The sequence below is a fragment of the Notolepis coatsorum genome (assembly GCF_963971535.1).
Source record: "Notolepis coatsorum genome assembly, chromosome: 5".
Classification (NCBI taxonomy): Eukaryota; Metazoa; Chordata; class Actinopteri; order Aulopiformes; family Paralepididae; genus Notolepis; species Notolepis coatsorum.
The window spans coordinates 184,626,047-184,650,570 of NC_140169.1; the positions used below are offsets into that span (position 1 = coordinate 184,626,047).

The 24,524-nt window shown below is 42.7% G+C and overlaps 1 protein-coding gene across 5 annotated transcripts in view; it reads left to right on the forward strand.

Moving 5' to 3' along the window:
- Positions 1–24,192, forward strand: part of LOC311227896 (transcription factor Dp-1-like) — a 77,278-nt gene extending 53,086 nt beyond the window's left edge. For all 5 annotated transcript variants that reach the window (XM_084313746.1, XM_084313745.1, XM_084313747.1 and 2 more), the window contains exons 7-12: positions 11,685–11,831; positions 14,397–14,465; positions 16,244–16,395; positions 17,710–17,876; positions 22,420–22,498; positions 22,956–24,192. In XM_084313746.1, coding sequence (XP_084169872.1) covers positions 11,685–11,831; positions 14,397–14,465; positions 16,244–16,395; positions 17,710–17,876; positions 22,420–22,498; positions 22,956–23,094 — 753 coding nt within the window. In that variant the 3' untranslated portion in view covers positions 23,095–24,192. The remainder of the gene's footprint in view (positions 1–11,684; positions 11,832–14,396; positions 14,466–16,243; positions 16,396–17,709; positions 17,877–22,419; positions 22,499–22,955) is intronic.
- Positions 24,193–24,524: the final 332 nt, after the last annotated feature.

Here is a 24,524-nt window from a genome sequence, read left to right on the forward strand (position 1 = left end):
GGTGGTGGTGGTGGTGGTGGTGGTGGTGGTGTTGCGTGTGTGAGCTTGCGCCTCCGTGTATGATAAATGTGAATGTTGATAAATCTAGGTAACGTTAATGCCACAAAACGAATGCCTTTGTTAATCAGAACGTTATTTGCGTTATCAATTGTTTTTAAGCTCAATAAACGTCTTTCTACCATTTGTCCGGGAGATCTCTGGGTAACAGTACTGTATATTTGCATATCATATATGTCACAAATGTAACATTACTATCTATATACCTGTAGTATGTCATGTATGTCACTATGAATTGAAAATGGGGGACCCTGATGTAAACAAGACGAACGTCTTTCTCTGGTCTGCATCCCCTTAACAATTGTGTGTATTGAGCTGTACTGTATTGTACCCATTCTGCTATCTGTTAAATATTGATTGATTGTTATTAACAGATTGCAGAATGGGTACAATACAGTACAGCTCAATACACACAATTGTTAAGGGGATGCAGACCAGAGAGAGACTTTCGTCTTGTTTACATCAGGGTCCCCCATTTTCAATTCATCATAACATATATGACACACATGACATACAGATAGACAATACTGCTACATCTATACATTTATGACATACCAGATTTACAAATACAGTAGCCTATTGTTTGTGATACAAAAATAGTCTAAAAAGAGTATATACATTTGATGAAGAAACTGTACATTGGAGGTGGGATGGGGGGGTTGTAACTGTACATTGGATTATTGACAACCTTACTTGGTCCCAAGAAGAGGGTCTCGTGTATTAAATAAAGTTTTCATTCATTCACTCTGGATCTTGTAAATCCAGTAGCAATACACACAATTGTTAAGGGGATGCAGGCCAGAGAAAGGCGTTTGTCTTGTTTACATCATCAGTATAACTCCTTCAAGCACTGCAGACACAAGTGGTTTCCTTTCAACGGGTTTATTCAAGGCTTGGTCCTCCAATCCACCATGAAAACTCGTTGGCTGCATGCTACATAAAAAAGGGGTCTTGTTCTTCTGTTCTTGTTAACAGTCTTAGTGGTACACTACACATAGTCGTACACTCTTCGAATCTAGAGAGCCTGTACAACTCGTCTCTGTCCTGCTGCTTGCTCGCAGGTGTTTTAATGAGTCCCAGTCTCCCAACATCCCTGCCGCTTGCTCGCAGGTGTCTTAATCAGACCCAAATGTAACAACACAACAGCAGCCTAACGGGACACCACATATGACCAGACGTCAAAATGAATATATTATAAATTGTAGCAAATTAAATAATAAAGAAAATAAGAAATGAAACATAAATACATTCTCAAATATTACACTTAAACTGAAATAACATAAATGATGAAACCATATAATGGCCACAGTTACACTCCCACCAAATCGCACACACGTGGGATTTCTCTGAACATAATTTGGTTATCTTCTAAATTAAATATTTCTTGTGGTCATTCAGCTGCTAGTTGTGCCCCTCCTGGGGACTTGTACAGAACTTGTAAGTCGCCCTGTATAAAAGCGTCAGCTAAATGACTAAATGTAAGTATCATTATTAACATAAGTTTTAGGCAAAACATTAAATTAGTCTGCTTCGTGTAGCGTTACAACCTTCTGTACAGGTCTATCAAGGAACACTCTTAGTTATAGGTTACCTTTTAAGGTGGTGTCACTCACCAGCAATTTAAATTCTCTCACCCTACCATCTGACCCCGTGTATGGCCCTTAAACATAGACATGTAAGTAAGAGACCATATCCTTTGAGATCCTTCCTTCTTTCTCTAACATGGATCGGACCAAAGCAGTCTATGCCAGCGTAAGTGAAGGGTGGAGTTGCTTCCGATCTTGTGGTAAGTCACCCCCTCTTTGTCCTTCAGTACATCTTCTGTACTTTCTACACTTGACACATTCCGAGAATCTCTGTAGGCGATCCAATGATGATCTGTTTTCCTTTGCTTTAGTGTTGCACACAAAAGCCTTGTGGAGTTCAGGATCATCTTCCTTAATTTCTCCCACCTTGAGTTCTCTGACAGGTCGTTTTTTCTTCTTTTTTCTTCTCTTTTTCTTTTCTTTTCCTTTTCTTTGAATGGTAACGGCATGTCGTAGTGACCATTGTTCTTTTGCGTGATGGTCTCTCTCAACTTCGACAGGCACTTGATATGTTCTTGAGACACAGGGTCATGTTCTCCAGTTCTTTCTGAGAAGTCTGGTTCAAGAACTCTTATGTCTGAGGGAGTCATTTCTTTTACTTGGGTTCGGCTCACACAGTGTACTTCAGTTTTGAGATTAACAGAACGTTTCACACCTGCTGTTACTCGTCTCAATACTATGCGATGGCTGATTCCGATGTCTACACAGGGATTCCCATGGCCAACAATACTCCATCCAAGGTCTGTACGCTGTGCATAAGGCTGACTTTCTTCGCCAGACACAACTTCCCTTGGAAGCAGGGCTTGTGAGCAGTCGTACCCAATGAGCAGACGTACTTTACAGTCCTGCATAGGTGCAATCTTTCCTTGGAGGTGCTCTAGATGGGACCACGCTTTTGCAGTTCCATCTGTTGGTATGTGTGTTCTGTTGGCTGGAATGAAATCCCGAGTATAGACTGGTGGTAACAATATCTTCTTACCAGAGTAAAAGCCACGGATTTGTAAGTTGTCCATTCTTTCAGAGCTTACTACTGTCGTTCTTGAGGTCATAGTAGAGAGCTTGACTTTGACCTTGACTTTGGTTGCTTCCAACGCTTCTGCTACTTCCCTTATAACAAAGGTTGTGTCGCTTTGAGAATCCAACAGAGCGTAAACAAGGACTTCTTGTGTTGGTTGATCTGTGGATGAAAGCCAGACAGGAATTATTGCAGTCGTTTGTGTGTTAGCTTCATGAAGTATTACTCTATGTGAAGTAGAGTTTGTGGTTGTTTCTTTGCATTGTGTCGATTGAGGTCTTTCTTTGTACCATTGTTGACTTGTACTTGGCTTTTCTTCATTTAGCTTTAGCTTGGCTTGTGGTGGTCTTTGTCCTTCTTTGGCTCGCTCCTCATGCAGACATGTAGGATGTTGCTTGTGGCACACGTCGCACACATTCCTACTGTTGCAGCTCTTTGAGTAGTGACCAGACTTGAGACAACCAAAGCATAGCTTTTCAGCTTGAACAAATTTGATTCTGTCTGTAACAGGTTTCTCCATGAACTTCCTGCATTTATGCAAAGTATGCCCGTACTTCTCACAGAAAATGCATGTTATAACAGTATTTTCATTGGAACCTGTGGTTAGTGTCTTTGCTCCAAAGCTTTGATATCTTGGGCATTTTGGTTTTTCAGTCTCACCTTGTTTCAGTGACTGTAGTGATGTAACAGGGTTGCAGGCAATTTTTGCTTCTCTTGTCAGAAACTTTACAAATTGGCTGAAGGAGGGGAATTGGTTACGCTCTTCTTCTTCTTGGATAACCATCCTGTTCCATCTCGCTGTTAGCCAATCAGGCAGCTTTAAAAGAATTTTCCTGTTTTCATTACAGTCATTTAAAATGTCCAATGCCTTGATGTTGACCATGGCAGCCTCACAACTCCTGAGAAAGTCTGCAAACTCTCTGAGCTCAAAGCTGTCCTTAGATCCCATCTTGGGCCATGCTTGGAGCTTGTCTCTGTATGCTTTTGCTATTGTAAAAGGATTACCATATCTCTCCTCCAAAGTCTTCCATGCTGCAACATAGGCAGATTTGGTTCCGAGTAAGAAATAGCCATCAAGTGCTTTCTTAGCTTGTCCACTTACATACCTACGGAGGTAGTATATCTTCTCCTTATCTTCAATGCTCTTCTGATCAATCAGTATTTCAAAGGAAAGTTTCCAGTCATTGTATTTCAATGGGTCCCCACTGAATGATGAAGGTTCAGGAATTGGAATTCTGTTGGCACTTAAAGCACCTGCCAGCATCTTAACAAGCTCTGCTGTACTGTCATTTGAGGAGGTGGTCACAACTTGTGGTACGGGAGACGTATACAGGGACAGAGGACTTGTGGGAGCAGGCACTTTGTTGTCTGCTACCCTCATGTTCTAGTACGTCTTTCCGCTCTTCTTCTGTGGCCTCCACTTGATCGTACACAAGGATTCTTGCTCGTGCTGCATTAAGACCTTTCACTGCCTCCAAATGCTGTATCTTTCTCCGCTTTTCCTCCAGAGTCCTTTGTATAGCTCCATGTTCTTCTTCCAGTTGAGCTTTAATTTTAGCTTCCTCTTCCTCTTGTTCTAAACGACGCTCTAAACGACGCTTTATGCCTGCTGCCTCTTGCTCAGCTATCTTCTTTTTAGCTTCTGCTTCTAGGCACTGCATTTCCAATTGTTCTTTTTCTTGTTCTTTTAACACTTCCAGAACAGCTTGGCTTGCAGCAGCATCAGCGACAGCATCTCGTCGCTTTACAGAAGAACTGCTTGAATGCACTGAGGTGCCTTTTCTGGAAGAAGTGGCAGAACCAGATTTATAAGCACTTTTCCTGGAAGAAGTGGCAGAACCAGATTTATAGGTGCTTGAGTCAAAGAGAGAGCCTGCTTCTGGCCACTCTTTCTCTCCTTCTTCTAACACACTTCCCCCCAGTCTAAATGTGGCTCTGGACACAATTATCTCAGAAATCCCTGCACACAGATCCACTCTTAGACGCGTGTCCTGGTCTGGAGTTGAGATGTCACGTAGTTCATCATAAATATGCTGCACATCATTAGAAAGACCTGTGACATCTGTAATGATATCAGTAAGCAGCTCATTAGACAAATGTTCTGTTGATTGTGATAACGGACCTTTAGAAGATTTAACTTGTGTCCTCCATTTATTGTAAATGTAATTAAATCTTTGTTGAAGCGCTTTGATCTTATCCTCCTGCATTGCTTTACCCTTCTCTGTTAGAGTTCTGGTTCTTTGAGATCGTTTTGGTACCTCTTGCTGGGCTTCAGCACCTTCTTCCTGACCTTCTTCAGGTCGGTCTTGGGAATTTGCACTATCCCTAACACTGTCCCCTACTTCAATTGCAGGCCTAATTGGCTCTGTCATTGTAAATCACTACTTTAAATTGACCAAAATTTGTAAAGAAAAAATAGTAAATACACCTTTAAACCTTTAGCCTGTTTTGTACTCAAATTTGAATTAAATGCAGTACTCTCCGAGCAAATCAAATTGCTTAATTCAATTGGCTTTCAAAATAACCTCCACATATATATTAAGCACTTCAGAACGCTTAGGAACATAAATATTAGATGCCAATAATAGCCTTCACCTATAAATTATACGTGCTTTTTATAGGTTACAATTTCCAAAACACACTTTAAATTAGAAATGGGTGTTCAATCAGAAAACATATTTATACTTTAACGTTGACACCTTAATGTGTGTACAAATGGTTAGCTTCAGTTAAATTATATAGGCAAATAAGTCAAAACGTTTTTGCACGCACACCACAGTAATTAGAATTCGCAGTCAAATATATTATAGAAACGTTTACAAAGCACTCTTCTTGACCTGACCACTCTTAACTTATAATGTCCAAGTCCTTTATGGCTTTATCTTGAAACGCTGCTCATTATACTGTGTGCATCTTCTTACTACTTGTGTTTATGCGTGTAGTGCGTATTGTTTGTGACTCATCTGTCCTTTAATGTCGGCGCGCCGGCAGCGCAGCAAACAATTGTCGGGGAAGATCCGCTGGACGCCGGCCTTAAACTTGGACTTGCTTCATCGCCCACTTGCATCGATGAACAGTCGAGTTTTCACTATAACTCCTTCAAGCACTGCAGACACAAGTGGTTTCCTTTCAACGGGTTTATTCAAGGCTTGGTCCTCCAATCCACCATGAAAACTCGTTGGCTGCATGCTACATAAAAAAGGGGTCTTGTTCTTCTGTTCTTGGTAACAGTCTTAGTGGTACACTACACATAGTCGTACACTCTTCGAATCTAGAGAGCCTGTACAACTCGTCTCTGTCCTGCTGCTTGCTCGCAGGTGTTTTAATGAGTCCCAGTCTCCCAACATCCCTGCCGCTTGCTCGCAGGTGTCTTAATCAGACCCAAATGTAACAACACAACAGCAGCCTAACGGGACACCACATATGACCAGACGTCAAAATGAATATATTATAAATTGTAGCAAATTAAATAATAAAGAAAATAAGAAATGAAACATAAATACATTCTCAAATATTACACTTAAACTGAAATAACATAAATGATGAAACCATATAATGGCCACAGTTACAATCAGGGTCCCCCATTTTCAATTCATAGTGACACTTATGACATACACAACATACATGACATCATGACATTTATGACATTTATGACATGCATGCCTTACAGGTATATAGTAATAGTACTGTTACATTTGTCACATATACAATATGCAAATATACAGTACTGTTACCCAGAGATCCTAACAGTAAATATATACATATGATGAGGAGGAGACTGTACATTAGGAGGGGGTGGGTGGGTGGGTGGTAAAAAAGATATACAAACGGTGGGGAGGAGACTGTCTATTGTTGTTGTACCATAATTGTGAAACGTGTTTAGTCCCTTGTTTGTATGATAACAAGCCGTTTAGTTCATGGTTCAAAGTAATGGGAAAAGGGTGCTATCTCGCCATCAATCAGAAGCTAGCCACAAGACTTGCATTCACACTCTCCAGCACACAGCCTCCCTGCCTGGCACAACAACCACAACAGTAGGGTCTATAGTCACAGTCAGGACAGTAGGCTCTACAACAGTGGTCACCAACCCGTCGATCTTGATCGACTGGTCGATCTTTGAGACTGTCCCTGTAGATCTTTCCATGAAAATTGAAAAAAATGTTTTTTTTTTTTTTTTTTTTTTTTAAGATCTTACCCTGATCGTCCACATTACAGTTCTACTTTTGTTTTGATGTGAAAAGTGATGCTGCATTTAGCACTGACTGAGAAAGTACACATACAGTTCTACTTTTGTTTTGATGTGAAAGTGATGCTGCACTTAGCACTGACTGCACTTAGCACTGACTGAGAAAGTACACATTACAGTTCTACTTTTGTTTTGATGTGAAAAGTGATGCTGCACTTAGCACTGACTGAGAAAGTACACATTACAGTTCTACTTTATAAAATGCTAATTGTAAATATGTTTGTCAATGTTAATAATATGAGAAAGTCCACATTACAGTTCTACTTTTGTTCTGATGTGAAAAGTGATGCTGCACTTAGCACTGACTGCACTTAGCACTGACTGAGAAAGTACACATTACAGTTCTACTTTATAAAATGCTAATTGTAAATATGTTTGTCAATGTTAATAATATGAGAAAGTCCACATTACAGTTCTACTTTTGTTTTGATGTGAAAAGTGATGCTGCATAAGATGACTGCACTTAGCACTGACTGAGAAAGTACATAATAGTTCTACTTTGACGTTTTAATGTTGGACCAAAGCATTGCATGTAATTAGAATACAGGCAAATAAAAGTAATTTAGTTTAAAGTACAATCTTGGCTGTCTTTTTCTCTCAACGCTTCAATAGGTAGATCTTGCCTTCACCAAAAAAAAAAAAGTGATCTTGGGCTTAAAAAGGTTGGTGACCACTGCTCTACAAGTAGGCTCCCTTAAAACGCTAACGCTATTAAAAAAAAAAAAAAAAAAATACAGTGGAGGTTAAAATAAGAATATGACTTGGCCAGAAAAAAAGTTAAGTCAGGAGAATTTTTTTTGCTTTAATCCCTGCGTATATTATACACCCACCTCTGGGTTAATATCAGGGATAATATACTTCACTGTGTTTGACTCATCACCCACGTCTGGGTCAGCGTTTCCGTTAGAACATATTCGTGCCGGTCTGTTTGTCCTGCAAGATTTCTATCCCTGGACATATTCGAGAAATGCCGGTCAGCCTGGTTTTCCTTTTTACCAGCTGAATGCCACCATCGGCGCCAATGTTAACGTTAATATCGCCTAATCTATGTTTTAAATTATGGCTATGTGTCTAATCTGCCCATCGCATTATCAAAGACTATTTTCCAGTCAGTGCTGTCAAGGCTGTTTATCGCGTCGTTTCCGTTTCAGAGCAGTTCGAAAAGCCCCCGTTTTGATATAAAAAACAGCTCATTCTGGAGCATTCTATGAAAATCGTCTTTTAGTGGAATATTCCACAACGTTGATATTCGTCTGCCTTTTTATGAATAGTTTTCAAATAAACGCTAGATGATCAATATTTTTATATTATACGTGCACGCAAGCACATTACGGCCGCGCGCGGATAATCGCCCCGTTGATTTCCTCTCGGACTTTTAGTGAAACCGCGGAGACATTTCACAAAACAGCTTATAACTTCATCAAACTTACTCTGATTATCCTAACACTGATAACATAGAGTCCTTACCTGACATCAGATGGTATCCAACTGGTATATTCCAATTCCTGATCACCATTCGAAAAAATCGATACGTGTATGGATCCAACGCGATACTGTAGAACTCCATGATCAGCGGGGATCTGAGGTTCCAGAATGAACTGTGTCACTGGTAACCCTGGCTGGATCAGTGAACTGGAAAATGTGGATATAATGTCGCACCTCAGCCAGGATAATTAAACTTTCCACTCGGGCCTGATATACCTGTTTGTCGTTATGGTGGTCAGACAGGCTCAAAAAAAGAAAGAAAAAAAGATTCACATCCGAGCGGCGCCATCCGCGCTTTATCAGCGTGAAGCAACATGTAATGATTGTTTCGTTCATCGCATAGGCTATTTAATTTGAGCCTATTTTAATTAATTAAATTAATTAATATAATTAATTAATTAATTAAATTTTAATTCAAATAATAAAATTGTGCTTAGAGAAATTATTTTCACCGGACATTATGACCGGAGATATTTAAATATTCGGACTTCAACATATTTTGCCAGTCAAATACCGGTAATTACCGGCTAACGGAAACGCTGGTCTGGGTCTTCACCCTGTATAATACCTCAAAAGGCTTTAATTATACGGCCAGAATAATACCTCAAAAGGCTTTAATTATAATGCACCAGGTCTGTAACTTCCCCACAGGGAAAGGGTTAATTGAATGGGAAAATATTATTAAACACACATGTTATCACACTTAAAGGAAAGGAAAGAAAACAAAAGTGTGGGCCCACTAATACCTTGCAAAAGTCCTATTCTAATGCCGGCATATATTGTCTGGGGTTCCCCTTATGAACTGTAGTTAGCAACGTTAACTCGCCCGCGGGCTGCACCACACTGTGTACGGTGTAAGGCTCCGGAGCATAGACGCTCGTTTATACTCATCTAAAATGGCCGCCTCGCCGCGCCACTGTTGTCCGGGAGGCAAGATGGCGTCGAGCACTCTCTGCGAGGACACTAGCAGGCGGAGCTGGGGCAGAGAGGCAGCGCCGGCTGAGAGCGTGTGCTGGGCGATGACGACCCCTGCTGGACGGGACGAACTCCCGTAGGCTGCAGGCAGCCGGGTGCAGATCTGGTCGCAGGTAACCGGGGCAGACTGATTGCAGGCAGCCGGAGCAGACTGGTTGTAGGTCCAACGCGCGTCTCGGGGCTCGCACTCTATACCGGCACAGTAACTACTATAACCCGATTACTGAGGACTCAGATATGGTATTAGCCGCACGCTACTTATACCGCACACAGTAACCACTATAACCCGATAGTGTTAGTACCTTGTTCTGTACCGTTTGCTCACACACTATCGCTGGTACTTCTAGGATATCGCGTCCACTAGCAAGTACTTCCTATCATCCGTCACTATTCCACGGGGCCCTCCAACATAACTTCTGCAACAGTGCTCTCCCGAGCACCCGTCTGTTGCGACTGTTCGTGTTCAAGTTCACTGCCGAAGAGAGCGTCTTCCGTCTCTCTCCTCCATATATCTCCTCCCAACTCTCTCCGACACTCTGCCTGCTACCGCCCCCTGCTGGTCGCCTACTAGCTCCACAGGGAAAAGCGTTGTAGAATATGATCCAGTAATGTTGTTTATAATCCATATTCCAGTGATAGAAGGAAGGAGACGCTTGTGTCATTGTTCGTGCGAATATCAATGAAACTAGTTCGAATGTCTTGGTGCAGAAAGGGAAGATAAAAAGGCAAGTCAGCAGCTCTGAATAAGTAAGGGATAATGTATGGCTACGAGGTCATTGTCGCAAAATAATTGACCGACACGGAGTTTAAAATACCGAGGCGCCGCGCCGAGGTGTTTTAAACGTAGTGAAGGTCAATTATTTTGCGACAATGACCGAGTAGGCTATACATTATCCCGCTTATTACATGGCTAACTTACTAACAATATACCTAATTCATTTGACAAATCGCAGTTGTTCTGTGGCTCTGTCAGCCCAAATAAAGTGATTATTATTATCGCGGGCAGCCTCTGGCTCCGCTGTCAGTGCAGCGCTATACATTATCCCGCTTATTACATGGCTAACTTACTAACAATATACCTAATTCATTTGACAAATCGCAGTTGTTCTGTGGCTCTGTCAGCCCAAATAAAGTGATTATTATTATCGCGGGCAGCCTCTGTGTTCTGGCTCCGCTGTGTTCTGTCTCCAATAGTATCTCTCGTCGCTCCGCCCCCTGTCATCGCCGGCACGGCAGTGTCTAATTGCACTGAAACAGTGTGTCAGTGGGCTTGATTGCGAACAGCTGCGCTCTGCGGTCATTATTGAAAAATCTCGGTATAATATATATATATCTCAGTCGGGGGGCTGTTGACCAATCACAAGCAAGCATTTCGGCGAATGCGAAAACGCCATGTAATAATAAACAATATTTTCAGGCTGCTACACTAAGGAGGCTCCTTATAATATTGAGGTCTGGGTTTTCTACCCACCTGTCATCCCTCAGTTGGAAAACCATATTGGTCCTCAGTACTGTGCAGTGGTGATTTTATCTCTGGTTGCACTATGTTTGAATGACGTCACGTGCACGTGCTCCCGCGCATGCACATAAATGTTCCCTCGTGAATAAAGACAATGCCTAATTGCCTCTAGGAATTGAATGTAACTCATTTCATTCACAGGTTTTGTGTGAATGGTCCAACTGTAGTATTTGAACACACCTGGCGACATGAGCTATTGTTATGTAAAGTAGCCAGGTGGGTACTTGGCGCAGAGTGGAGTGGAACGCATTCTCGTGTGCACGCGCGCACCTGCTCAAAGACCTGGTGGAACGGCGTGCAACTCCGTCCCATGACCACTGGTACTGTCTCCACTGATGGTTGAAACTTGGACCTTGAATCAATAGTGCAGGCCCAGGTCAACCTATCCACCAAGTTTGAAGCAAGTCACATGAGAAATACATAGGGTTTGTTATCATTTGCAATACCGGTGTTAATATTGATACTAAGTACTGTATGAGCCAGTCATGCTTTGTTTAATTTTGGATTGGTTTAACGGAGGAAGCGGCCAATCACCAAACAAACATGCTTATTGGCTTGCTGATGAAATCAACTACTTGGGTATCGATAGAATTTAAGCAATTTGATACCATAAAAGTATTATATCATTTTGATACAGCAGTATAAGTGTCGGAGTTACCGCGGTGAGAGACACACATGCAAGTGATCACAGTACCCTCTTGTGTAATATATTACCCCCAGATTTTTGCAACGGTGACCATTTATGTGGACTAAATCCCTCTTGGTCACGCCCCCCCCCCCCCCCCCCCCCCCCCCATGCAGCATGTGTATGACCAGAAGAATATCCGACGGCGCGTATATGATGCACTTAATGTGCTCATGGCCATGAACATCATCTCGAAAGAGAAGAAGGAAATTAAGTGGATCGGTCTGCCCACTAACTCAGCCCAAGAGTGCCAAAACCTAGAGGTATACACACACACACCTACCACACCACCTGAAACCTAGAGATATACACACACACCTACCATACCACCTGAAACCTACAGGTATACACACACCTACCATACCACCTGAAACCTAGAGGTATACACACCTACCACACCACCTGAAACCTAGAGGTATACACACACCTACCATACAACCTGAAACCTAGAGGTATACACACACCTACCATACCACCTGAAACCTAGAGGTATACACACACCTACCATACCACCTGAAACCTAGAGGTATACACGCACCTACCATACCACCTGAAACCTAGAGGTATACACACACACCTACCATACCACCTGAAACCTAGGGTATACACACACCTAACATACCACCCGAAACAGAGGTATACACACACACCTACCACACCAACTGAAACCTAGAGGTATACACACCTACCATACCACCTGAAACCTAGAGGTATACACACACACCTACCACAACACCTGAAACCTAGAGGTATACACACACACCTACCACAACACCTGAAACATAGAGGTATACACACACCTACCACACCACCCGAAACGGAGGTATACACACCAGCGTTTCCGTTAGAACATATTCGTGCCGGTCTGGTTGTCCTGCAATATTTCTATCCCCGGACATATTCCTGAAATTCCGGTCAGAGTTTTAAACAGCAGTCTGTTATAATCACATTTTTATGAGCTAACGAATTCCGTTATATTGGACATTTGTATTAATTACATCAAGCGAAGAATGAGAAATTGATTTGCAGAATCAAATTACTATCTCTCGCCTCCCAAGTTAGTGCGATACGCTGATCCAGCATCAAGCTCCCGCGCCGCAGGCTCGCACTGCAGCAGCTGTCACACGCACCCCCAAATGAATCTCGAGTCGACATCGCTTCACCTCGTTGTATCAGACACGTCACACATATCATAATGTTCAACTTCACACACAGCAAACTGTAGTTGATCATCACATTGCCTCGTTTGCATGCAGAGAGCGAGAGGACGAGCCACATGCTCGTAATGCGTTTGTTGATTTCATTATAGCCTACATTTAGTTATAATCAATTATATGCATTACTATGTGACACGGCAGTCAACCAACAGTTGCATTATGATTAAAAAATGTCAACACTTACTCACCCCGTCTCGTTCTGCCTATCCGTTTTGTACCTGCGACTAGATCCCCATTGCATTGGAACAGGTGGACTTCTGCGAGGCTCGCAACGGTAGCAGCAGACTGGGGATGCTCTTTGTGGTTCAATCAATAAAGTGTACTTTGTGTACGTTCAATCAATGTTATCTCTCGTACATCATAGACGCTAGACTACTAGACTATAATGTCGTACCTCAGCCAGGAGAATTTAACTTTCCACTCGGGCCGCCGCCTGAACGCTCGACATTTGTTTATTTTCCGCGGGAGCATCGGCGGTCTCTGTGACTTCAGAAGACTCGTCTTCGTTGTCAATGTCATTATTATTAGACCTGCTTGTGCTTGGTTTCATGAAATATTTGTTAAGTTTAGCTTGTTTGGCCATCTCTCTCTCTCGCTCGTATAGCTGTTTGTCGTTATTATGGTGGCCAGACAGGCTCAAAAAAAGAAAAAAAAAGATTCACATCCGAGCGGCGCCATCCGCGCTTTATTAGAGCGAAGCACAATGAAACAAATGTAATGATTGTTTCGTTCATCGCATAGGCTATTTAATTTTAGCCTATTTTAATACAATTCAAATAATAAAATTGTGCTTAGAGGAATTATTTCCACCGGACATTATGACCGGAGATATTTAAATATTCGGACTTCAACATATTTTGCCAGTCAAATACCGGTAATTACCGGCTAACGGAAACGCTGATACACACACCTACCACACCACCCGAAACGGAGGTATACACACACCTACCATACCACCTGAAACCTAGAGGTATACACACACCTACCATACCACCTGAAACCTAGAGGTATACACACACCTACCACACCACCTGAAACCTAGAGGTATACACACACCTACCACACCACCTGAAACCTAGAGGTATACACACACCTACCACACCACCTGAAACCTAGCGGTATACACACACCTACCATACCACCTGAAACCTAGAGGTATACACACACCTACCACACCACCTGAAACCTAGAGGTATACACATGCCTACCATACGACCTGGAACATAGAGGTATACACACACCTACCATACCACCTGAAACCTAGAGGTATACATTACACACACCTACCACACCACCTGAAACCGAATGGGTATACACACTTGCCACACCACCCGGAACCTAATGGGTATACACACACGCACACAGTATCCACCACCCAAAACAAAGAGATATACACACAATCACCTAAAACATAAAGGTATATACACAAATGCCACCACCCAAAACCTGGTGTTATACACACACCACCCAAAACCTAGATGTATACACACACCACCCAAAACATAGAGGTATACACACCACCTAGAGGTATACACACATGTACCCCACATGATTCCTAGATTTTTCAGTCTTTGTAAATTTTCGATCACACTTCCATCTCGCCAACCGCAGGTGGAGAGACAGCGGCGGCTGGAGCGCATCAAACAGAAACAGTCCCAGCTTCAAGAGCTCATATTACAGGTGAGAAGGGGACCTCGATGTGCATTAGGCTGCGGGTTTACCGTTTAATGTCAGTCTTAATTATGGTCAGACTCTTGTGTTGTCAATGTTATTCTTCATGTTTAGGTAAACTGCCTTCACAAATTTCACAAAACTGCACGTCCCATGCCAAACTCCACCACTGGTTTATTAGACATTTTTAACTGCAAAACGAATCAAACCCTACTAGTCCTACGATTGTCCAAATGACACAAAATCAAGATGATCAAGAATGTGTCCACAGTGCATGAAAACGTCTGACGACTGGAAATGGCACTGTACGCATTTACTGTAAAAATATTACTTATCCATTTTAAATCTTGTTTGAGTGCTTGGAGATGCACGTTTAATTTCAAACAAAATTTGTTGACAGAATTCTGGGGTAATGTGCATATATTGTAGTCAATCGAGAATAGAGCACATTAACACTTTGATCACCATGCTTAAATTCATAATTTACCATCCTCCGCCAGCCCTATTTAATATGGAGAAGTTCCCCTTCTTTGCAGGGCTATAACTTTTTAAATTGTATTGCTAAATTGACATTACTATGGCCCATTCAACGTCCTATATCTTGTTCAGGGTGTAGCAATGTTATACTTTTTCATTCACATATTCATACTAAAATACGGTCTAAAGTATAAGTATGTTTTTATCGTTTTCTGCAGCTTTCTCCAGAACGTGATTTATAGCTCCAAATGCATTATATTGATGATGAAATACAGTTTGATAGGAATCTGCACGAGATAAAAAATGTCAAATGGACGTGCTTCTAGAAGTTACTACATATGATCTGATGATGACCGGATGGGGGGGGGGGGGGGGGTCGTTTATAATCCATTGGGCGATGAGCGTGGAACAGAAATGTTCCTATTATGGGATGTACAAATATGCGATCCATTTCCAGGTTGTATAATAGTATATACGTCCAAATCATGTTGTTTATCGAGTTATTTGCAACCGATTGATGTCCAGTGTATCAAGATGGAGTCCCGCTAACGATAGCGAGTGCCCGGACGAAATATGGGAGAGCACCACATCCGGCGCATCACTTCCTGTTTGGGCGATCCGCCGATCGGCCACCAGATGGCGCTCTTGAACCGTTGGAGAGTTGAGAGGGGCTCAACAGTAGATCTCAGGTCTCCGGGGGAGAAATATGATTTCGATCACAGATTTTTGAAATATTGATATCAAAGACATGGTCCAGCGTCTTTGGCAGAATAAGCATGGCGGGGAAAGACGTGTCCCAGCGTTTTTGGCGATTAAAGTGTTAATTATCTACTTCCTTCTTCAATCAATATCTAAATAAAAATGTTTTTAAAACGTACAGTCTTATATACTACCATGCACTCCTCCTACTATACTAATATATATCTTTTCTATGGACTCAATACTGCAGCACCCAAGTTTCAGCACTGTTTGATGAACATTGTTACTCAGCTGAAAGAGTTGTACCCTTCCTGCTGACTTGTCATACAGAACTTGTAAGTCGCTTTGGCTAAAAGTGTCTAAATGACAATGTAAATGTATCTAGTTCCAAGTCCAGAGTGCTGCTTAAGACATCACCGTAATGCAATTTCCTATGCCGGCTCTATCATGTGAAACTTATTGCACCTACATAGTCGAGCAGAATTTTAATTGCATTTGATGAGATCTTTGCTTGTAAAATAACGTGACCACATCACCATGATTGACCATGTGTGATCGCCCTGCCTGAATTGCCCCAATGACGTTTCTCCATCCTCGATGTTCTCTTCCAGCAAATAGCCTTCAAGAACCTGGTACAAAGGAACAGACAGACAGAGCAACAGACAAACAGACCCCCGCCTCCCAACTCTGTCATCCACCTCCCCTTCATTATCGTCAACACCAGCAAGAAGACTGTCATCGACTGTAGCATCTCCGATGACAAGTATGTGTTGGTGTGTTTATTTTTTATAGTTATTGGAAGATTTTGTAGTAAGTCGCAAATCACCTTAGCCATAACATTAACACTATAGTATATAGCACATTACCTCTATTTGAGTTTGCTTGTTAAACTAGATACTCATTCAATGGAAGTGAAATGGAGAGTGACCGGTACTGGACACAGTTCCCTCACTGCCGCTGTTTTTCACCGTTCATGGGACTGTCTGTAAATGTGCTCAATAGTACTAATGCTGGCGCTAGGTGAAGTATCACTTTAAAGGGGAATCGACCTCTAATTTAAGAATTTATACATGTTGTTCCCATTTTATTTATTTATTTTTGGGACGGTCCAATAATGTCTTGACCACAAACCACTTCCAGTGCTGAAACTCCACTTAGTGATGTCATCATATAATAAAGTCTGAAAGTGCTCTGTAGACCGTGGAAGTGAAAGGTGGCGATGAGAACACCGAGGGTAAGGATTCCAAATAGGTTCCGAGTATATGGGTAGATTTATGAAACGATCCGTTTCAGAACTGAGAACACTCATTTAGAATAAAGCTGATTTGTGTATTTAAAAATTTAAAAAAATCGGTGGTTCCACAAATACTGTCTCATTCATCGTCAATGGAGCCGCTCAAGACTATACCCGATGACATCACAGGTTTGAGTCTTTGAGAGAGTAGCTCATGTTCAAAAGTCTAAATTCAACTTTCCTGTGCCACGGATGTAACTTTGCTATTCTTCATTTGGGTGGTGTTCCCCTTTTAGGTTATCCAAAGCAACATAATGCCACTGTGACATACAGCACTGTGCACACTGCACACGTCTTGGGCATCCTGAGGAATGTTGGTTTGAAGCTTTTGTATTTATCTGGGCTGTTTTATTACCTTGGAAACGCACATTAATTCCATAATAAGGAATTGTTTGGGTTTTTCACCTTGTGAGAGGGCTAGAAGAACACTGGTTTGGTTCCATGCTCAGTTCATACCATGTGCAAGGATTTGATGAATTCCACCCTTGGTACACCTGATTCAGCCAATTAATACCTTTTTAAGATTACTTTATTTAAGTTTTTAAATGTACACAATTAGATTTTGTCCCCTAAAATTGGGGGATTATGTATAAAAATGGCTACAATTCCTACATGGTTCACCCGATATCGACGCAGACACCCTCAAATGAAAGCAGAAAGTCGGCACTTTAACCTCAGTCATTGTTCCATTTAAAATCGAATGTCAAAACAACAGCAACTGGACTCGGACCTCCAGGCTGTATTTACTAACCTCTTATTTATGACGTCTCTTCTCTCCTGCAGGTTTGAGTACTTGTTTAACTTCGACAGCATGTTTGAAATCCACGACGACATAGAGGTCCTGAAGCGCATGGGCATGGCCTGTGGTCTGGAGGTGGGCAAGTGCTCTCCAGAGGACCTGAAGGTGGCCCGCGGCCTGGTGCCTAAAGCCCTGGAGCCCTACGTCACAGGTTCGAGCCCCTCTCATTCTTCTCTATTTTAGGAGATGTTAATGAAAGTGTTTGAAGTGCTTCTATGAGCGAGCAAAATGAATGTGTGGCAAAAACCGAGATGACCATTAGTACTCATCGAGGAAAGTAGGCCAAGCGCCTGTTTCTCAACCAAAGACATAACGCCAGCTACAGAGAGGATGGCGAGAGACGCAGACTGCTCTGCATATTACATAGACCTGGTTATGAAGCACAATGCTTTGCATGTTACATAGACCTGGTTATGAAGCACGATGCTTTGCATATTACATAGACCTGGTTATGAAGCACGATGCTTTGCATGTTACATAGACCTGGTTATGAAGCACGATGCTTTGCATATTACAAAGACCTGGTTATGAAGCACAATGCTTTGCATGTTACATAGACCTGGTTATGAAGCACGATGCTTTGCATATTACATAGACCTGGTTATGAAGCACGATGCTTTGCATGTTACATAGACCTGGTTATGAAGCACGATGCTTTGCATATTACATAGACCTGGTTATGAAGCACGATGCTTTGCATGTTACATAGACCTGGTTATGAAGCACGATGCTTTGCATGTTACATAGACCTGGTTATGAAGCACGATGCTTTGCATATTACATAGACCGGTTATGAAGCATGATGCTTTGCATATTACATTACATATTACATTTCTGCTTGACTGCCTGGCAGTAATCAAGTGCTGGATGTCCGAAAACTCCCTGACATTGAACGAAGGGAAAACTGAGGTCATTGTTTTTAATAGTGCCCCCCCGGCTCCCCTCATTGACGCACTTGGTCCCCTGGGTCCAAACCTCTCCACCTCTGTCAGGAACCTCGGGGTCTTCTTCGACAGCAATTTTAAATTCGACAAACAGGTCAGCGCCGTAGTTAAAAACAGCTTTTACCACCTTAGACTCCTGGCGAAGACAAAGGCATACCTCTCCCAAAGTAACCTAGAGACGGTGATACATGCCACCACTCGCCTCAACTACTGCAATGCTCTGTACACGGGCATCGACGAGTCCCTCCTCCGCCGCCTACAACTGGTGCAGAACGCAGCCGTGCGCCTCCTCACTAAAACAAGAAAACACGAACACATCAGCCCAGTTTTGGCCTCGCTCCACTGGCTGCCTGTTAGCTTCAGGATCGATTTTAAATTAGCCCTAAATGTTTTTAAATCATTAAATGGCACGGCTCCCTCCTATCTGTCCGAGCTCTTGCACCGCCACACCCCCCACCGATCCCTCAGATCAGCTGACCAGCTGCTATTGGTGGTACCCAGAACCAGCCTCAAGACTAGGGGAGACGGAGCTTTCTCCACCGCAGCGCCTAGATTGTGGAACAGCCTCCCCCTCGTACGGACTGCCCAGACCGTGCAGGCTTTTAAATCACTCTTGAAAACCTACCTGCTCTCCTTGGCCTTCCCCCCTACTTAATCACCACTAGACCTCTGGCCCTTCTATCCTCTTTGTTTTACTGTGTCCTACCAGTTTTGATTGCTTTCATTGCTTTATTATGTTTTTAATCCTATATCTTGCACCATATTGTTTTGTTTTTGTGGCTTTCATTGCTTTGCTATGTTTTTTTTTTAATCTTATACCTTGCAGGGCTCTACGCTAACCTTTTTCCCAAGGAGCACATGTGCTCCTAAATGAAAAAATTTAGGAGCAGACAAAGAAATTTAGGAGCACCCAAAAATATTTAGGAGCACAGTGAAAATATTTCAAGTAACTGAGTTTATTTTTTTTTTAAATAACTGTATATTTGTACTGTGCGTGCATGTGTGTAAATTAGCTCTTGCTACAACCCTGCATGTTTACATTTTGTATTTTGTACTTGATGTTCATTAACATGTGCTGTCCCTATCAAATAAACTCAAATCAAATCAAACTACTGCTACAAAAGGTTCAGTCACTTAACTTTAGCCCCTTTTATGCATACAATGCTTATGTTTAGGCTGTGTTGCTCTTCTAGAAAAATAATCCTTTCAGGGTTGCCTATTGAAATACTGTACACCTCCAGTACAGAAACATTGTTTGAGTTTGCGGGTCAGGTGGTAGACCATTGATTGACAGTCGAGTCTGCCAATTACATCACATCGCTTGCACTCCGGCGCTGCAGCTGCACCCATTGCCCACCTCTGCTGTTGATAACGCTAGCCAAGTTATTATACACACAGATACACAGTGGGCCAGTGACTTTGGTGTAGGGGTGTAACAATGCATCGATCCTAAGGGGGAAATTCAACTGCATCGATTTGAAAATGTTAGAATAGATTATCGCAATTTTAATGTGTACACGTTATGTTATTGTCATGTCCGTTACAGCCAACACACCGACATACGCTACTGCATCAACGTTATGATTAACAAAGCAAGGCATTCGTTTTGTTGCATTAACGTTATATTACTATTGCTATCGATAAATCTAGGTGTTCTAAAATCTATTGCTATTGGTAAGAGAGAGACTATAATAAGTTAGTGTCTCGGAAAACGAGAGCCCTGGTCGCAATGGCGGAGTTTCAGGAAGTAAACAAGCAAAATGAGAGCTTCCGATTGGTCATTTGCTTTATTTCCCATGAAACCAGTCACTTCACTCTACTGTGATTGGACCGTTGGCTTGAGTGCAATGTGGGACTTGTAGTTTTTTAACTATTCTCAGTGGAAAAATAAAAAGTACGACTTAAGGCCCTCCCATAGTCGAGCAGACTGTACACGGACTGGACTCAGCGGAGGTCCACTGGACTCTTTGAGCTTTCATAGTCGAGCGGACCTCCGCGGACCAATTTCCTACAGACCTCCGCGGAGTCTGCTCTGTGTACAGTCTGCTCGACTATGGGAGGGCCTTTAGGCTGTCATCAGCAGTTCGTACACCGTGCGCGTAATTGGTTTTTGAGGTTCGCACACTTATTTTTAGGGGCATATGCGAGCAATATGGTCACACTGTAGAGCCCTGCCTTGCATCACACTATTTTGTTTTTATCAACTTGCTTGTGAAGCACTTTGGTGTCAGCTGCCGCTGCCTGGAAATGTGCTATATAAATAAAACTGACTTGACTTGACATAGACCTGGTTATGAAGCACGATGCTTTGCATATTACATAGACCTGGTTATGAAGCACGATACTTTGCATATTACATAGACCTGGTTTTGAAGCACAATGCTTTACATATTACATAGACCTGGTTTTGAAGCACAATGCTTTACATATTACATAGACCTGGTTATGAAGCATCGTCACGTTTTATAGGTCTATATTGGGACAGACTTGAGTGCAAGCCGGTGCAAAGCATAACGCTAGATGAATATTATTCCCATCGATGTTATATCTGGGCAAAAACATGGTAAATAGCTGGATTTATATAGCGCTTTTATCCAAATCACTTTACAATTAGTTCCTCACACATTTCCCCCCATCACTCACACATTCACACACCGATGGCAGAGGCAGCCGTGCAAGGTGCCAACCTGCTCATCAGGAGCAATTAGGGGTTAAGTGTCTTGCTCATGGACACTTCGACACACTGCCCGGGAGGAGCGGAAATCGAACCGGGAACCTCCAGATTACCAGACGAACATGCTTTACCTCCTGGGCCACTGACGGAATGAGAACCATTAATAGAGCACAAGGCAACGTCGAGTAGCCTACCTGTGTACGCGTAGCCTACCTGTGTAACGTCGCGTAGCCTACCTGTGTAACGTCGCGTAGCCTACCTGTGTAACGTCGAGTAGCCTACCTGTGTAACGTCGCATAGCCTACCTGTGTAACGTCGCGTAGCCTACCTGTGTAACGTCGAGTAGCCTACCTGTGTAACGTCGAGTAGCCTACCTGTGTAACGTCGCGTAGCCTACCTGTGTAACGTCGCGTAGCCTACCTGTGTAACGTCGAGTAGCCTACCTGTGTAACGTCGCGTAGCCTACCTGTGTAACGTCGAGTAGCCTACCTGTGTAAATGCGCATGGCATTGCCTTCCACAAATCAATCCAACCAATATAATGGAATGATGGAATGATTCGATTGTCATTTTTGTATTAAAGAAAATGTTGTATGCAGCATAGACTATATAATAGTTTAATAATTACTAGGTTTAGGGTATGCATCTCACTGCTGACATCTAAAAGAAATGGTGGGCAGTCCCAATGCCGCAGCAATTTAGCATAAGTGATTAGCCGGCAAACTGCACACTCCTCATGGATCCTTTATTTTGACTAGAATCAGAAGGAAATGTTCTTTTCTAAAGGTGGCTTTTTTTTCTTCTTTTTGTGAACTCATTTTGGGGGGGGGAGGCAGTTTTCAGTATTTTTGGGATACTTACATGAACACCCTTGTTTCCCAAACAAGCTCTCGCCATGTGAAAATTGTGACTTTACATTTTTTTTTGCAACGGTAACTCCTAATTGATTGACTAGGACTATGCGATTCATCTGTGCCAGGACACATTGCTAGACCCCAGGCTGTGTGCAGAGGCTGTGATCATGTTTGCTGTCCCTCAGACGATGAACTGAGACCTCTTTCTTACCTCTCCTTTCAGAGATGGCCAAGGGTCCCATCAGTAATGTCTACATCACTGGAGGATCTTCCACCAACGGAGCTCGTTATCCTGTCGGCAGGTGAGTGGCTTTTGAAAGTGAACGTAACCAACTAAACACAAATTAAGTTAAAACGTTGCCTTAAACTTTATCTCCTCACATTAATTCAATGGTGGAATGAACTACCCACCCCAGTTAGGACAGCCGAATCACGTCCAATCTTTCGCCGTCGACTAAAGACGCACTTCTTCAACCATTATCTGAATTAAAAAAAAAAAAAAAAAAAAAAAAAAAATCTAACCCTAACTAACCGTACTGTCATGCACTTGTCCTAATAAACTAACCTACACTGTAGCACTCAACACTTTGATGAACATTGTTGCTCAGCTGATAGAGTTGTGCCCTTCCTGATGGCTTGTCGTACAGAACTTGTAAGTCGCTTTGGATAAAAGCGTCAGCTAAATGACTAAATGTAAATGTAAATGTAAATGTAATTCAATACCCGTCTCTGCCCCCCCACCTGCTCTCCTCTGCGTAGCGACAGCGGCGCTGACGGCACCATGGCTTCCAGCTCTAATGACTCTCACTACAGTGGCTCTCGTGTGGAGACGCCTGTGTCCTACATGGGCGACGAGGACGACGAGGATGACTACGATGAGAACGACGACGAAGATTAACCTGCTGCCCCCCCCCCCCCCCCCCTCCCGTGCCTCTCCAACAAGCACAGTCCTTCAAACTACCATCACAGAGAGGCTCCAAGCCCTTGTGGTGTGTGTGTGTGTGTGTGTGTGTGTGTGCTCCCTCTGCCCTCTCCCACACCTTCTCTATTCCCCCTCCTAGATTTCGCAGCCTGGCTCTCAGGGGTGTAGATTAATATTGAGGTATAAAGAGGCTGTTGCACCCACTCTCTTTCTCTGTGGGGCTCCTGATTCACACGTGCGCCTGTACCGCAGCTCTGGGGGGGTGTCTGCAGTCTATGGGCTGGGCACCGTGCTGATGTCTTCTGTGTGTCTACTCCGCCTCTCAATAAGCCATCCCACTTGGAAAAGTAAAGCAAAAACAACCCTTTGTACAACCCACTGCTGTTGGAGAATGTATAGTGTAACGTGTGTGAAATAGTTATCCCTGTTTTATGTTCCGATTTACATTTGGCATATTTCACCATGATCCCGATGTTCCAAGATGGCCGCCAAAGTGTCTGCTTTGACATGCTACATCGGTGTGACTTAACGGATCCCAAATGGCCTCTAAAGTTGCCACGGCAACCCTCGTTGTTGGGGCTGCGCCATCGAATGTGTGGATATTTTTTGTTTTTGTGTTTTGGACTATGATTTAAAGCAGTTTTTATCCCCCACTGTGTTGGGCTGGCTTCCTTCTGTTCTGTAGGCAGCTGCTTTCCTCATCATGTTTGTTTGCTTGTTTTGTTTTCGTATTGTGGAGTTAGGGAAGCTCTCCTTCACAACCCTGTCCCGCCTGCCTTGGTAGTGTTTACATAAGAATGACACCAGCAAGGTAAAGACCTCCATGACCCAGGCTCCCTATAGGAAATAAGCTTTGTTTGTTACGTACGTATACAGATCCATCATGATTGTAGCTTATAGTATCCTTTTAGAGGCCAGTGGTGAAAAATAGACCTAAACAATTATTGATGTATCAAATAATTATGTGGTTGTATAGGTCTTTATGTACTCCCTTCAAAGATCTCCTTTTTAAACTGGGCAACACATGACCTGACTCTTCCAAATACCTTTTCTGTAATCTAATATAAGTTTGCAAATTAAATATAGATTGTTTTAATAAGTTTGTCTCTATAATCTTTGTGTTATTGCCAAATACTGTGAAACAAGGCAACTGATGGGGAGTAATCTTGTTAAGCCTAAACAGATTATTCACGGGAGGCGGAGTAGAGTCTTTGGTTGAGGGTGGAATCTGATGAAAGCACATGTTGCAGCGTGGAGAGATTCAGGGTACGGCAATGACAGTGCTACCCTGGCTCTCTAGAATAACAATGTATTTACATGGGGGAGTAGACCAAACTGAGTGGGTGCGTTGTACAGATACGGGGTAGAGTGGCGTCGACCGATTAGGGAGAGGTGATAAAGTATGA